The sequence below is a fragment of the Arabidopsis lyrata genome (genome assembly GCF_000004255.2).
Source record: "Arabidopsis lyrata subsp. lyrata unplaced genomic scaffold ARALYscaffold_7, whole genome shotgun sequence".
NCBI lineage: Eukaryota > Viridiplantae > Streptophyta > Magnoliopsida > Brassicales > Brassicaceae > Arabidopsis > Arabidopsis lyrata.
Window position 1 is genome coordinate 23,276,728 of NW_003302549.1, and position 15,912 is coordinate 23,292,639.

General features: G+C 36.5%; 2 protein-coding genes and 1 non-coding gene across 5 annotated transcripts in view; 2 read left to right on the forward strand and 1 right to left on the reverse strand.

Moving 5' to 3' along the window:
- The window catches only part of LOC9306856, a 1,695-nt gene extending 463 nt beyond the window's left edge, over positions 1-1,232 (reverse strand). Inside the window, exons 1-7 of the mRNA XM_002870740.2 lie at positions 972-1,232; positions 802-894; positions 654-725; positions 361-504; positions 229-285; positions 125-151; positions 4-42 (exon numbers count right to left, since the gene is read on the reverse strand). Coding sequence (XP_002870786.2) covers positions 4-42; positions 125-151; positions 229-285; positions 361-504; positions 654-725; positions 802-894; positions 972-1,166 — 627 coding nt within the window. The 5' untranslated portion in view covers positions 1,167-1,232. The remainder of the gene's footprint in view (positions 1-3; positions 43-124; positions 152-228; positions 286-360; positions 505-653; positions 726-801; positions 895-971) is intronic.
- Positions 1,220-1,292, forward strand: TRNAA-UGC. The gene has a single exon. It is a non-coding gene; the product is annotated as a tRNA-Ala (tRNA).
- Positions 1,293-5,817: 4,525 nt separating this feature from the next.
- On the forward strand, positions 5,818-13,448 carry LOC9306857. 3 transcript variants are annotated; one of them, XR_002330335.1, is made up of 7 exons: positions 5,818-5,951; positions 6,064-6,171; positions 6,312-6,389; positions 6,478-6,556; positions 12,571-12,751; positions 12,852-12,909; positions 13,377-13,448. XR_002330335.1 is itself a non-coding variant. In XM_002868681.2 (6 exons), the coding sequence occupies exons 1-4, from the start codon at positions 5,928-5,930 to the stop codon at positions 12,678-12,680; spliced, it is 321 nt and encodes a 106-aa protein (XP_002868727.2). In that variant the 5' UTR covers positions 5,818-5,927; the 3' UTR covers positions 12,681-12,751; positions 12,852-12,909; positions 13,377-13,448. The 3 variants fall into 3 exon arrangements, 1 of the variants encoding a protein (XP_002868727.2); XR_002330334.1 differs by having other exon boundaries at positions 6,312-6,556; XM_002868681.2 differs by lacking the exon at positions 6,312-6,389.
- Positions 13,449-15,912: the final 2,464 nt, after the last annotated feature.

Consider the following 15,912-nt stretch of genomic DNA (forward strand, 5'->3'; position numbering starts at 1 on the left):
TACCATTCCTCCAAGTATCACACATGAGAAGTTGTTCAGTGTCTGCAATACACAGATCCAACCACTCAAACTACAGAAACAGCTTGAAAATCATTCATTGAATGTAAGTTTGAGAAAATCGTACCTTGGAAGAGATATTGCCTTGAGTATCCTACATTGTACACAAAAAAAAGTATTGAGTAAAGAAGATAGACAATAGAGATGCTAATATACAAGTATATAACATACCGATAGATTCATCCGGCTATCCCTATCATCTTTCATTAGCTGGTTTGCAGCACCAACCTGCGGTGATAACACAAAGTCTAGTGGTTGGAAAACATATGACAAAGCTGACCATTTGCTGAGCAAACTACTTACTTGTTTGAGGAACTCAAAACCCACAAATTCTACTCTCCCTGTCACACTCGACACATTCTGCCTTACAGCTTCCAAGGTTGGTATTTCATAGTATCTTGGAAGAACACCAAGCAAGTAACCAACAAGAAAATGCCCAGATTCATGCTGCATACGTTGCAAACAAGTTACGTTTGCCACAAAAAGTCCTATTTGATTGATATGTTCTTATTACCAGACAACATTTATGATTAATTTCTTCAATCATCACTTTGCAACAATGTTAAGTTTAAGTTAACAAGTACAAGAATTCTCACCTGAACAACAGCGAACCAATCTTCTTCAGGTGAAGTTTTAGTTTCCTCCTCTTTGGAAATTCTCACTGAATCCTACAAATTAGTAAAAAAAATCACAGTTTTTGCTTTGAAGGTATATGAAACTACATGAGTCCAAAATTGAAAGTACCTCTTCGACATAAACAGATTCAATGCTTCTAGAGACCGAATCAATCAATGACCAAAGATCACTTTTGCTACTCATGTCTAATTTCTTCGGAAGCTAATCACAGAAAGAAAATAAGGAAAAAGACATGAATTAAAGAAAATAAGCATGAGAAAGAGATAAGAGAGACCGACCAATTTAGCAGAGCCAAAAGCAGATAAGCAGCCATGTTTGCTCTTGAGTTGCTTGACGAGAGAGAGAGCAGTTTCGTAATTGCCTCTTGAGAGTTCTTTACTCACTCTCTCGAGTGATCTCCGGCGGCGGTCCACCGGAGATTTCGCTCCGAGTACCATCACGCGGCTCGCTTGGAGATAAGAAGAAGAGTTCATATTGGTTTGGTTTTTTGAATTTAGGAAGAATGAAACATTGTGATTCAACAATTGGGGATGTAGCTCAAATGGTAGAGCGCTCGCTTTGCATGCGAGAGGCACGGGGTTCGATCCCCCGCATCTCCATATATATTTTTTTTTAAACTCAAAAACATACTTTATTTCTTGCGAATACTAAAAACCATACAAAGGTTTCTCTCTTTCCAACAGTGACATAAGCCATGATGGGGTACTACAATCTAAAGAAGCAAAGTAAAGAGGGAAAGAACTTGTAGTCTTGGCAATGAGGTCTGCACATTCATTTCCTCGCCTACCAATAAACCGAAAAGATGGTGTAAGTTGTCCTCTCCGCGGGCCTAAGATCTCACTAGTGTAAGTCTTCATTCTTAGCCAGGCAGAAGGCTGTTTTATCGCTTGGATGAGGGTTTGCGAATCACTCTCAAAGAGAACTTCCACAAAGCCTAAGTTGTCTAGGCATGACATAGCCCATAAAAGGGCAGCAGCCTCTGCGTCTAGGGGTGAGCATAATCTGGGACAAGATTTAGCACCATACCATCTTAAATTACCGTGACTATCACGCAGAATCCAGCCAACTCCACATGTCTCTGAGTCCTTAGACCAAGCTGCATCAATGTTACATTTAAGAGTACCTGGAGGAGGGGGTATCCAATGTGTATAGACTGGATCAGTGACCAACGCTCTTCGGGTAGGATTAACAGGCTGAGTTGATTCTTCAATAGTAGCCCCAAACCATTCTATTGCTTCTTCAGCTGCTTTTTCAACCATATACCGAATATCCAGCATAGAATCTGAGAAGCAGAGGTCATTTCGTGCCTTCCAAATCCTCCATAAAAGCCATGGCCACATACTGGTTTGTTCATGCTCGGAAGTGGCATGCTTTCCAGAAGTTAATAAGCAAGATGCCATATTGGCATAAACAGATTCGGATGGCTCCGGTCTGAGTAAGCTTGCAGCAGGAGAGATTTCCCAAGCTAGCCTAGCAAAAGGGCATTGAAACAGAACATGGTTAACTGTTTCTCTCTTTTCTCCGCATCTTGGGCAATCTGGAAATTTGGTGAGTCTTTTATTTGCCATGTTTGCTGCTACAGCTAGACTGTTGGATATGGATCTCCACAGGAAATTCTGAATCTTTGGCGAGGTTTGGACCTGCCATATGGCTTTAAATAAAGGGTTTAAATTAGGATTCTCCACCTCCCTTGCTTTCCCGATTGTCTTGATCTTGTTCAGCCATACCCAATAGCCTGATTTTACCGTGTACATGCCATCTTTAGTATAAATCCAAGAGAAAGTGTCTTCAGCCGTTGACTTCCCTGGTCGTAATTGAGTGATTAAGTGCACATCTTCCACCAAAAAATAGTCGCGAAGGACTAAGACTCTCCATTCATCTGATCCATCCTCTTTTAGAAGAGAGAATGAGATGTTTTGAGGGTCCATACCGTCTTTAAGTCGTGGTGGTCTCGGGACGATGTCTGGAAGCCAAGGATCTCTGAAGATGTTAATATTCTCTCCATTACCCAATTCTAGTCTCAGCCCTTCCTTCATTAGAGCTTGAGCTTCATGGATACTTCTCCAAGCAAAGGATGGGCGGGTTCCTAGTTTGGCTTCTAATGGGGTTGACTTGGGGAAATATCTTCCTTTAAATACTCTTGCCATCAGAGATTGTGGAAAGACTGACATTCTCCATAATTGCTTTCCTAAAAGGGCTAGGTTAAAACCTTCCAAGTCTCTAAAACCTCTGCTCCCCCCTGATTTAGGTACACTCAATTTTTCCCAAGATTTCCAGTGAATTCCTCTGCCAGTTCCCTGATTCTTCCACCAGCACTTTGCTAGAAGGGAAGTAATTTTCTCACAAAGAGTTTTTGGAAGCAAGAAGCAAGACATTGAGTAAGTAGGCAGAGCCATAGCTACTGCTTTAATCATTACCTCTTTACCTCCTTGTGAAAGAAATTTAGCACTCCATGAGTTGATCTTTTTGGCCACTCTCTCTTCCAGAAAGCGAAGTGTGGATACTTTTGATCCTATGAACGTCTCTGGTAAACCCAAGTATATCCCTTCACCTCCTTCATTGCTTATACCAGTGACTAATCTGATCAGTTCTCTTCTATCTTGGTCCACTTTCTTTCCGAAAGTAATACTTGATTTATCCAACTTCACTTTTTGACCAGATGCCAAATGATAATCCTCAAGAATCTGTTTAACCTTTTCCACCTCTTCCTTAGTTGCTTGGTAGAAAAAGAGACTGTCGTCCGCAAATAGAAGATGAGATATGGCTGGGGAAGCTTCTGCCACCTTTACTCCTGTAATCTGTTGTTCAGTTTTAGCTCGCCTAAAACAATTAGCCAAGACCTCAGCACATAGGATAAAGATGAAAGGTGAAAGAGGGTCTCCCTGCCTCAGTCCTCTTGATGGGGTGATCTTACCAAAAGGCTTTCCATTTACTAGGATTCCATAAGAAGCCGAGGTAATGCAGGTCATAACTCTTGAAATCCAAGCCTCATCAAAACCAAGATGCCTTAGCGTAGCTTCCACGAAAGGCCATTCAAGTCGATCAAAAGCTTTCATCATATCAGTCTTCATGGCTAAAAAATTCGAGGAGACAGAATCCTTTACTCTTAAGGAATGAAGAATTTCATGAGCTACAAGAATGTTGTCTGAGATAAGTCGTCCTTTGATGAAAGCTGCTTGGTTCTCGGAGATGATATCAGGTACAATCTTCTTCAAACGTTCTGTCAAGAGCTTGGAAATAATATTGTAAGCAAAATTGCATAGACTGATAGGCCTGAATTCACTTAATTTAGTAGGATGATGACTTTTAGGTATCAAACAGACGTTGGTCTCGGTTAATCTACTATCAAAGACACCCTCAGCCATAAACTTTTTAACTAAGCAAATCACCTCTGTCTTCACCGTTGTCCAGAAGTCTTGGTAGAAAGCATCCGAGAGGCCATCCGGGCCTTGACATTTGTCTGGTCCCAAACTGAAGACTATCCTTCTGATTTCTTCATCATCCACAGGTCTCATTAAAGCAGCGTTCTGAGCATCACTCACTTTCCTGGTAAAATTCCTGAATATAGAGGATTCTCTGCTGCTGGCTGAGTCCCTGAGCTCTGATGTAAAAAGCTTGGTGAAATGTCTGACCGCCATATCACCCATTTGCTCCTCGTCATATGTCTCTTTTCCTGTTTCTTCGTCCGTGAGAAAGTGGATATGGTTATTAGCTCTTCTTTGCTTCACACAAGCATGAAAATACTTTGAGTTTTTTTCTCTTTTTTGCATCCAGGTAATTCTGCTTTTTTGTCCCGCATCTCCATATTTTGGGAATTTTTTTTTTTTTTTGTCATCTGGTAGAAATTATTAACGATCCGAAAAACCAAAATACAAAGTTGGCGACTAACAACATAATCCCGTAAACTAAGCCGACGGAAAACAAACATATTCTCGAAAACTAAGCCGGCGGTTAACAACACAACCCCGAAAACTATGTCCAAAGACATGAAAAACTTTTTAACTAACACGAAAATGCAAAGCAAACCAAAACAAACAAAGGCAACAAAGACAAAAAAAAACTGAAACACGGGACATCAAACAAAGAAAAATCGGAATCTAACCACACCACAACTTCAACCGCAAAGCCTAAAGAGAGGAGAGCCTTCCACTAATGTCACCAGACCGGCCCGCCACACGTATCCAAGACACTTGGGTATTGGGCCTCCAAAATTTTTAAGATTTTTAGTAACAATACTAGATTGTTACCCGTGGTACACCGCGGGTTGAATATTTTTATTATTTGTTATTTAATAATACAATAATAATTGGTTTTATTTTATTTTGATTTTTTTTTTGTGGTTATATATATATTTATATATTATAGTTGGGATTGTGTTATAAGTTATCGATATTATTTGTGTATAACATGTTTTAATCGAGTCATATGTGTTACATAAAAATTATTTCCTTTTATATTAATCGTCTAATTGATACTACATAATTAGTTATTTTTTAAAAGTTTGGTAATGTGTAAACATACAGCTTGTTTCTATGGTAAGATTAATTTTCATATATGTGCATTTGGCTTTTATATGTTAAATGTCAATCTGTTTGCATTGGTAATATAATTCTCAGATTTTAGATATCTTGTATTATATGATTTATTTAGATGTGAAGGATTAAAATAATTTTAATCAATATAAATTGCACGATAGTTTGATTTTATTAAGGAAAAATTAATTTTTGATCATGTAAATATGGCTGTGAATAGTTTTTTTCATATGCAAAAACTTATTGTTTGAGATAATAATATGTTTTAATTAATTAGTTTGCATGATATATATTGAACTTAATAACATAATTAACATGTTAATACAAAATCAGGTAACCTCTCATACATGTTGGGCTGTAGACAACAAAGTCCTTTAATGTTACTGGGCAAAAAAAAAAAAAATGCAAAAGAACCGGTCAGATTAGTTGATCTGATCCGGTAACGTACCGACCGGTTAACACAAAGCTCGCGAAGACGGGTCATTTTCAATTCCGCGAAACACAATCAACCTAACTTCTTCTTCTCCATTTTCTTCATCTTCTTCACCATTTTCTTCATCTTCTTCTTTAATCTCGTCTTCTTCGGCTCAAAACCTAAACCAAACAAAACCTTAACACCACTTCTTCTCTCGATCAATCAATCAGCGATTATTCACCTTTAATCGACCATGGATCTTTCCTTAATCGTCGATCCCAATTAACATGGCTTCGAACGGCGCTTCTCCGGTATCTTTCTCCCTCGATATCTTTCTGCAACAATTTAGTGTCTTTATTTTGGCTCCTTTTCTAATTGACAGTCTTAAACTGACCCATTTTGTCAATTTCGGAAAATTCGTAGAGGATTGTTGATGCTACTGATAACAGCTTGGATAAGATCAAGCAGCAATTGGAATCGAGGGTTATCGGAACTTGCTTCTGGGACCTCTTATTCAAGCGAGCTGAAACTGTAAGTTCAATTCTTATTCTGACAATAGTATATTCAATTGTTTGTAACTCAAATGATTTTCACTGTTCTGAGCACAGCTAAACTTTGAATGACATAGCAACTGTACTGATTAGCTAATCGATTAATGTGTGTTTGTCTAGGAATTAACATAGAATCCGACTAATTGAAAGTTAGAAACTCCTCAACTTAGCATAAGCAGATCAAAAAATGAAGAGAAGGTAAGAGTACAGTTAGTGATTTTGGGCGGCATAAAGGACTTTATGATGATTATTTTGAAGTATCTAACCCTTGCTGTATATTGAATAGGAAGCTTCTACCATCAGAAGACATCAGGACAAAAATCTGAAACCAAGGAGAATCAAATCTACATCCGCATCTATGCAAGGTTAGTTTACACTTTCTTCTCACTGAAATGTAATTTATAAACATCTACAACATTTTCATTAATGTTAAGCTAAGATAAATTGAGTGAAAATGAGAAAACTAAATGATTGTGCATCTGCTTGATTGATTGTACTTTATTCAATACATAAAAAGAAAGACATAACCAAATATGACGAAAGTAAGAGTGTTTAAAGAAGTCAAATATAGTTAGCACAATAACTGGAATTGAAAGGCGATTGATTGGTTGTTACTTTCTTTTGAACCATGAGACATTGAATCTGTGAAAAGGTAAGTAGATTGTTAGTCAAATATATGATTGATTGACTGGGGGTTTTGCTTACCATAAAGCAATTATATTATAAAATAAAATGGTAAACTAAACATACCTTCTTTGATAAGATTGTTTGACAAATAATGCAAGAAGCATTATGAGTCAATATTCTGAAAAACTTCTTTGAAAACAACATTAGTTGTTTGCTTTTGAATCTTCCCTTCTTTGTCTAGAATCAGAATTTTCAAACCTGTCTTTGAGGTAACCCTAGATAAAGCAACATATAGTTGCCCATGAGAAAACACTGGCTTAGGCAGATAGAGTCCAACCCTCTCTAGTGATTGTCGCTGACTCTTGTTGATAGTCATAGCAAATGCTAGTGATACTGGGAACTGTCTTCTACGCATCCGAAAAGGTAGCTTTGTATCGGATGGTGTAATATTGATTAATGAAATCAAAACAATATCACGAATTCTGTCTCCGGTTATAACTCTTGCTTGAAGAACACGTGGGGTCATCTGAGTTACCTGAAGCCGAGTACCGTTGCATAGACCACCTTTAGGATCAATATTCCTGAGTAACATTATTGGAGCACCAATCTTCAGACGCAAAGCATGGTGTGGCAAACCTGGTAGCCTGATACTGTTTAAGAAATCTGGTGTGATAACAGGATTTTTAAGTGAATCGGAATCTTCAGGATCAATACTATCAGCACTGTAAAAAACTTGCTCATCACCTGTTGAAAAAATAAAAAAAAAACCTTTTAGCTGTAAGAAAGACTTGAAGGAAATAATTTCACAAAGCTAGTAAGCTATGACTCACCCTCCAACTTGTCTAACATATATTGGTTGATTGTGTGTACATCATCATTGGTTGGCGCCAGAATTGCTCTCTTTTGAAAAAATACTGGATCTTCAGTACCTTTTAACATAGCTGGATCTCCATATATCTCACGAGTAATGGATTCAATTGGATCTTTTGCTTCGGTAATCAGAAGTTCTTCAGGTATATCAATTAGAGCCTCACCATCATTAGGTTCCGCAATTCTACCATCACCAACAGCTAGAAGCCAATCACTGAATTCTTTGATGTCTTTTGCTTCTTCTACACTCAAATCCTTCTTAAGTAGCCTCATGTTCTTAGTAAGCTTTAGAACCTTACAGTGATCCCAAAGATAAGACGCATTAAGAGCTGCCATCACAATCTCAGCCCTGCCTGCACCAGCGATAACAGGTAGAACTTGTCTAAAATCACCTCCAAAGACAACAACCTTTCCACCAAATACTTTGCTATTTTTATTACCAATGATATCACAAAAACTCTTATCTAGAGATTCAAAACACCACTTGCTCATCATAGGTGCCTCATCCCATATAATAAGAGAAGCTTTCTTTATCAGATCAGCAAGATCAGACTTTGGCTTTATCCTGCACACTGAACTGCTATCAGGTGTAAGAGGTATGGCAAACCTTGAATGAGCAGTCCTTCCACCTTCCAACAACAAAGAAGCGATACCACTTGAAGCCACGTTTAGAACTATATCTCCTTTAGATCTAATAGCAGCTGAAAGTGTTTTCCAAATAAAAGTTTTTCCTGTACCTCCAAATCCATACACAAAAAACACTCCACCTAGATCATTGAATACTGCAGTGGTAATCTCATCATAAACACCTCTCTGCTCCGGTGTCATAATATCTATCCACTCAGCATGCTTTTCAGCCAATGATGTACGGTCATACCTCATTTCATCAACAATCAAACGGTTAGAATTATCTATACCTTCTCTAGTTGGCTTAGGAAAGTTTTGTATATCTTCAAGAGTACCTCCATTAGACAACATCATTTTTTCTAGTTCTTGAAGAGTGTAGTTCCTAATTTCTGCCTCTGTCAGATTCAAATCTGCATATAAAATAAATGGCAATGTCAAGAAAAAAATAGAATCATTGCTTATTTAACTGAGAAAATGTATATGATATAACTTAAGCAATTTCATTATTTATCTCACCTTGATTGTCAAACTCATTTCTCTTCTTCTGTTGAATATCTTCTGCTAACAAATGCCACGTCTGTTCCCAAACATATTCTGGCCTAGATAGGGAATCAGATAGTAGCAACATAGCGAAGAAATTCCTCAAAAAATCACCAAAACAGAATTGACTCGCATCAAACAGACTGTCAATGAACACCTGGTCATCATCTAGAATTCCTCGTGCAAAACATGCTTCTTTGTAAGTTGGATAGACAACACCATTATATGTTTTAATGTCATCAAAACATGTAGGACCTCTGACGATGTTAAGAAGGACTCGTAGAAAATATTCATCTTCTAGCTTCCTGGGAACATAATTAATCCGACCTAAGGACCATCCTCTAGACCTCTTATTCCACAGCTTATTAGTTCCATCCCATGTAAAATATGCAGGTATCTCTGCATATAGGAGTTCTCGAGCACGCTTTCCATTTTTTCCAATTCCATCATTCCTATTCAATGTTAGCCATGCCATGAATTGAGAATCTCGATTGAGAATTCTGTCCAAAACATCTGATATCACCTCTTTTCCTTTAAAATAAGCTGGTTGCTTTCCTTCTACATGAAAAGATAGCTTCAGAACAGGTGTTGATTTATGCTGTATCGGAAACTTAAAAATTCTCCAAATTGCTTCAGATGCTGACACATATCTACAATTTTGAATAATAAACAAATCCATTTCAGGATCCAGACTGACCAATCACAGAAATAAACTGAGAAAGAGCAAAATTAGGATACAATACCTGCAATCAAAATAATCTTTTATTTCATTCTTCTTTTTCTCCTCTGGTAATGGTTCTGATCCATTAGCTGTTTGATCTACGTGTGAGCCATTATCTGTTGGTGGTGGCTTGACAGGCTCCACAACAAATGCTAACTTATCTGGGCCTTTATTTATATACTTGAATAAGTATTTAATAGACCCAGTTTGATTACACCATTCAACGTTAATGTGAGCACCATACCTAACTGATAGTTTTTTATTGTATGGAACGACATACCTATTATCACATTTAATTCCACATTTCTCAACATAGTGGTCAGAGCGCCTTCTTCTATAGATAGGAAAACCATCAGCGCCTACCCTGGTGATATCCTCAAATTTTTTAGGATACGATTTAGAACACTGGCCATCCACCATACATGGAGAACTCATATTTGCTGCACCACATGGGCCATGAATCATTGAATTACTAACAACTTCATAAAGCTCTGGTTCTGTTTCTTTATCTGGAATCTCAGCAGATATCATCCTGTCAATATCGCTTGCTGTTGGAAGTTTGCTTTTAGCATCCATGAATAAAAGAATGTGAGCATGTGGAAGGCCTTTTTTCTGGAATTCTACAGTATACATAGCTGCATAACATAGAATATAGTGTGAAAATATTGAAATAGTCTCAGTTTATTGTCACAGAATTGGAAGTAGTCAGACAACTTACATGCGACAGTCTTTCCAAGCATCTTCTTTTCTGTTAGATCGTTCATCAGAGAATCCAACTTGATTTTGAATATCCTAGCAACAATGTCTGGCCTATCCTCAGCAGTTAACCCTCTTGCTGTGACATATCTTGTTATCTCAGGCCACTTAGGGTTACATGTAAACGTGATGAATAAATCCGGGAAACCATAATGTTTACATATGGCCATAGCATCATAATAACTCTGAACCATATACCTTGGACCACCAGTAAAAGATGCTGGAATCAAAATCTGATTTCCTTCTTCTTCCATATTTGTTACACCAGAGTCAGCAGCTTCTTTTAGTGAGTTTGCATTCTCACATCTAAGCTTAGACTGATTGAACCTTATGTAGGATAGACGATTTGATTCAATAGTGGTGTAAGCGTCACAAAGAAACTGCTGAAACAACCTCTTCGACAGTAGAAGAGTATGGCACTCACCTGGCCTCTCCTGAATACGGAATGCAAACCACTGACGCATACTAATACACTTTTTCTTCTTCTGGTTATTACCCTTATAACATTTCTCTATACCTGGGGTGTAACCATCTTCACCATAGCAGAAAATCAGAGGATACTGAAGAGCCAGATAAGAAATATGAATCTGGCTAATCCTGGTTAGGTGGCCTGTAGTCCTTTCTTGAAGAACTATATCACGGTTTGGCATACCTTCTGTAAAGTCTCCTGGGATTAACGCTGCAACCTCCGAAGTCGTAGGCATGCTGTAAGTCCTTCCATCAGCACCTTTACGACCAGAGCATATCCTCATATGAAATGGTTGGGGATTAACTACCCCAAATCTTTCCTTGGCAATTCTAAAATTCTTGACATAAGGATTAACTTCATTGAGCATTTTCATAATGGCTTCAATTGTCTCTTTGTTCAGTATATCCTTGCTTCCTCTTCTAGATGATTCTTTCCCCTTGCTACATTAAAAAAAAAAAAGATGCCCATGATTGAGTATACCACAACATAGAAATACATAAGAATTGAATAAGCCTGTTAAGTAGAAATAATACTAACCCAATAACAGTTGCTTTGTTATCTACTTCATTCTCAGTATCTACGATATAGAGTTGTGAATACTTCGCATAATCACCTTCTGCAGGTTTCAAACTGCCTATCAAATGATAGTTACCTCCTTGTAAACGAAACATGCTTGGACCTTTACCCTTAGGTATAGACTTATCTACTTTCCCACCTAGTGAGGTCATTGCGAAAACCATATTCCATATTCTCAAGTGCTTTCTGTAATTCCTACTTTGAGGATCTTTCCCAGTCAGAAGTTTCTTGATCAATTCTGGTGACTCTTTAAGAAAAGGCAGCTTAACAGAACCTTGACCACAACATAGTGTAAATGTAGGATCTGTCGTTTAACTTTTTTGTTTATTCTTTCAGCATGCCACATCAATGCACCACAATACTTACACGAGTAAGTAGAGTCACCATGATCAAGATAAGCTGAAAAACATAAATATGTTTCTCATAAGTTTCATATTCAGAATTACCAAAAATAAAAAAAAAGTACTGGGAAGGGCAAGAAAATTACTTATTGGTGTGTTTTTCTTTTTTGATTTTCTTTTCTTTTTTCTTTTCGGAGGCACATTTCCTTCATGTGTTTCTTGCTGAACAGACTCAATAGATGATCTTGCCAAATCATTGATATGAGATGAGACTTCAGTTATGTGTGACATCATTTCAATCTGTTCCTCGTCAGAAACTGACATTTCATTGTTATCTACTACTTCATCTTCACCTTCACTGCAACTAAGATCATAGCTTTGAGCTAGTGTCTCATCTTCACTGACATTACCAAACTCAGGATCATCATACATTTCATCATCTTGGCTATAATCACTATCTTCAATATCTATTACTTGAGTTGTATTCTGACCTTGAGAATACAAAACAGGAAAATAGGTTAAGACATGCCTCTTAATTACATTTTGTTTCCAAGCGAAAAACAATACAGTAAAGACTGTTACCTTTAGATGAAGAAGAGGTTTCTGCATTTGTAAAATCAATATCTAAGTTTTTCCTTGGCAAATTTATTGTATGAGAAACAAAGCTTGATGTCTGGAGGTTGGTTATACATGATGGATTTCCAGTGTATTGAACACCTACAACAGATATTAAACTTATTACTTATACAATATACTTCTCTATTTAAAACATTATCATACCATAATTGTTGCAAAAATTATTCATATGTGGAACTTAATTAATCTAACCACCTATTCTCTTTGGTGTTACAGAAGGTGGAGGCATTATTGGAGTTGTAGGTGTTCTGCTAAAAAGACTCTGGCTTGTATTAGTCATGGCGCTTAATCCATATGGAGTTAACAATGGGTTAGGTCTGGTGTAAGGAGAGCAAGGTACCAGAATTTTTCCACGAAGTGAACCTGTTTTAAAACTCATCAAGATTTAGAGATAAAGGTATTTTCTATTTATCTTTGATGAGAATGAAAACAAAATAATTGTAAATGAAAACTTGTCTATAGAAACTAACCTTGATTCTTACTGTTCTGTTTTGCAGATGAAGATGTATTAGCATCTGCAGAGTTCTCAATGGGGCTAACTTGTGGGTCTGGAAGGTTAGTAATATCTCCAAAAGCACTACCAAACGCTGTACTAAGAGGGACAGAACCATTCCTGATTATAGGTAGATTAAACTGAGAAATGTTCCTTAGTCTAGTGTAAGGCTCATTTCCTCGATTACGTTTTGGTGGATTAGACTCAGGAACATTATTTTCTGTTGGAGATAGAGGTTTTTTTTTCATATTTTAGTCTAAGAATGTCTATAGATGATTAGACTACTTGGTAACTATATAAAGGAGATTAAGGTCTAAATAGAAAGCATTTTGATATCTGTAGATTGACTATTATTGTTAAATGATTGTCTGTTGCCAAAGATATAGGAACTAAGATATGTTATTTTCTATAAGTAATGAATGAGAACCTTTAGATAATATGCGGAATATACCAAACTATAAGATTGATTCCGTGATTGTAGTGATTATTGTTGTAATTATAAGATTACTAACTATATTTTTTGTTTCAGGAAAGAGAGCAATGAAATATTCTTGCTATTCACAATCAATAGCACATAAGGAAGATGGACTATTTAAATAAGGTAAACTGAACAAAACTGATAGTTTAGCAAATATCTCAAAACTTGTTAATTTATCTAATGAAATTATTACTTTGATACAGTAATTATATATTTTATTGATCATATACTAAAACTTACTATAAAACAAATAACCATTAGAGTAGATTAATTAGATAAACATTAAATTCAAATAAAGGATAAAGCAGTTGATAGTCAAAAGAAACTTAAAACAAACTTGTCTTCAGAAACATAAAACAATAGAGAACCGAGAAAGTATTTTTGTAATAATAAAACAACTGCAGCCACTGGTAGAACCAAACTTAGCTTCCCATCATCACGCTTCCAACTTCATTCCAACATCCTGAACATCATCTTGTTGTTCTGCAAAGCCACGACTGTTTCAAAAAAGAGAAACATTACTTAATCCAATCAGTAATCATAGCATTTGATTACTTATTTAACTTCTGATAGGTAACTACTTACATGTATCTCGGAATGTCCAAATCAGGAAAGGTTGGATCAAGGAAAAGCCTTGAACAACCATACTCACTCATCAAACAGTTTTGACCTATTAAAACATGTTGATAGTTACCAGTTAGAGTTATTGTCTAATGTATTTGACAGTTATATATAGTTTAGAGGAAAATAACTAACCTTCAAACTCAGCAACCCTCCAAAAACGCAGGACAATGACAACTGGGTCATAATTGTATGTCACAGAAGTTATTTTCCTAAACCATTTAGTCACAAACGCCTGACAGGACCTACCCTTTGCAACACAGATTGTTTTCCTACCCCTACATGATCACAGATTCAATGCATTAAATACCACATTGCCAATACAGATACTAATTTGAGATATCTATTAAAATAAAACTTACATGTCATCCTTGATTTCGACAACAACAAATCTGGCTTCATAGTCTGTCTCTCCTTGACGACAAACAAATGGAAATCTTTGAATAGCAGAGACACTCGAGACCACACCAATAGCATCTGAAAACAAATTACAAATATACTTAATTAAAGTCAGAATAAAGCAAAGTTTTACTAATTTTCAATCAAGAAATAAATATACTTGAACCTGACACATGTTGCTTATCCTCTCATCCAGCATACTCAACTTCATCAGAATGAATGAAGTTGAAGAAATTTCCATTACATCTAGGAGACACAGGCCACATAGTGGTAGGCCATATACACTCTAGTGCAAAACGATTCCAGGAGTACTTAACAGGTTGAGTAGATGGTACCACATGGAAGTCAGCCATGTAGTACCAGTGACCCTCCTTGAGACCTGGCCGGAAATTGTATAAGTAGTTTCCAGGAGGGATAAATGCATCAATCTGATTGGCCTAGGCATATAAGAAGAACTAAATAGTAAGTTTTCTCTGTGAAGATTCAAACAAATTAGTAAATCTGTGACTTAAGAAACAGAGGTTCAATAGAAGAAATTTTCTAACCTTTTCATCAGTCAGAATCATAATCGTAGGTTCATCAATAGCGTCTATACCTTGATTCCAGATAGATAAAATCTTCACGTACAAAGTCCATCTAGGTCTTTGCAGGTTGAGATCGGAAATGTAGTCAATAGTACCCATTAGAATCACATAAAGTGTAAGTTTTTCTCAGTTTTTTTTTATAGAGAAGGTTAGGTTTCTGAATAAATCTAAAGGTTAAGTCTGAGTATTTATAGAATCGTGTAGAGATGTGAATGAATAGATTTAATTTCCTATATAAAATAGATATTATATATTGTAAATCATTGAAACCGTTTGAGATAAGTAAAGTTAGATATAATATATCAAGGAAACTGAATCGTTAGCCTGTAAAAGATCTTTATTCATAATTATAGTAATGATTATATAAAACTGTGCTTTCCATATTACGATTTCCAAGATTTTCCATCATTGTTTATAATAGAGATTTCGTGTAGCAAACATAAGGATGTTATAGCGGTTCTACTTTAGGTTTTGAGGTCTAATGATTAGATTAAACTTTTTAAATTTGCTATTTCAATAACTGAGTAAGACAACGGTACAGTAGACAGAAATTGAAACAGGTTTATTAGAGGAGATTAACCAAAAAATCAAAATGAAACATCAATTAAAAACCAAAGTAAAAAACCAACAAATGTCTAACAATGAAATTTTAAAAAACTTGGAATTATGATAACTCCTTATTGCTTAGCAAACAGGTGCTAGATCACTATTTCTCTTTTTTGATCTTCATTCCAACTGCTTTAGCCACATGCCTAGTCTCCTTCTTCTCAGTCACAGGAAGATCACCACTGTCTTGAACACCCTTTCCTTTGTTGCTTTCAATCTTGACATTCTCTACCTTCACAAATTCAGAGGTCTTGTCAGGAACTCCATTTTGAGACAGACCATTCTCCTCAAATTCTAGCTCTGACTTCTGTAAGTCTTTAGGCTCGATGCACACCTTCTTAGAACTGGAGGATTGCTCTGACTCAGACAGATTAGGA

Coding starts and splice junctions, on each gene's coding strand:
- LOC9306857 (XM_002868681.2), top strand. CDS start 5,928: ATGGCTTCGAACGGCGCTTCTCCG. Junction 5,952..6,063: donor CTTCGAACGGCGCTTCTCCG/GTATCTTTCTCC, acceptor GAAAATTCGTAG/AGGATTGTTGATGCTACTGA. Junction 6,172..6,477: donor TATTCAAGCGAGCTGAAACT/GTAAGTTCAATT, acceptor TATATTGAATAG/GAAGCTTCTACCATCAGAAG.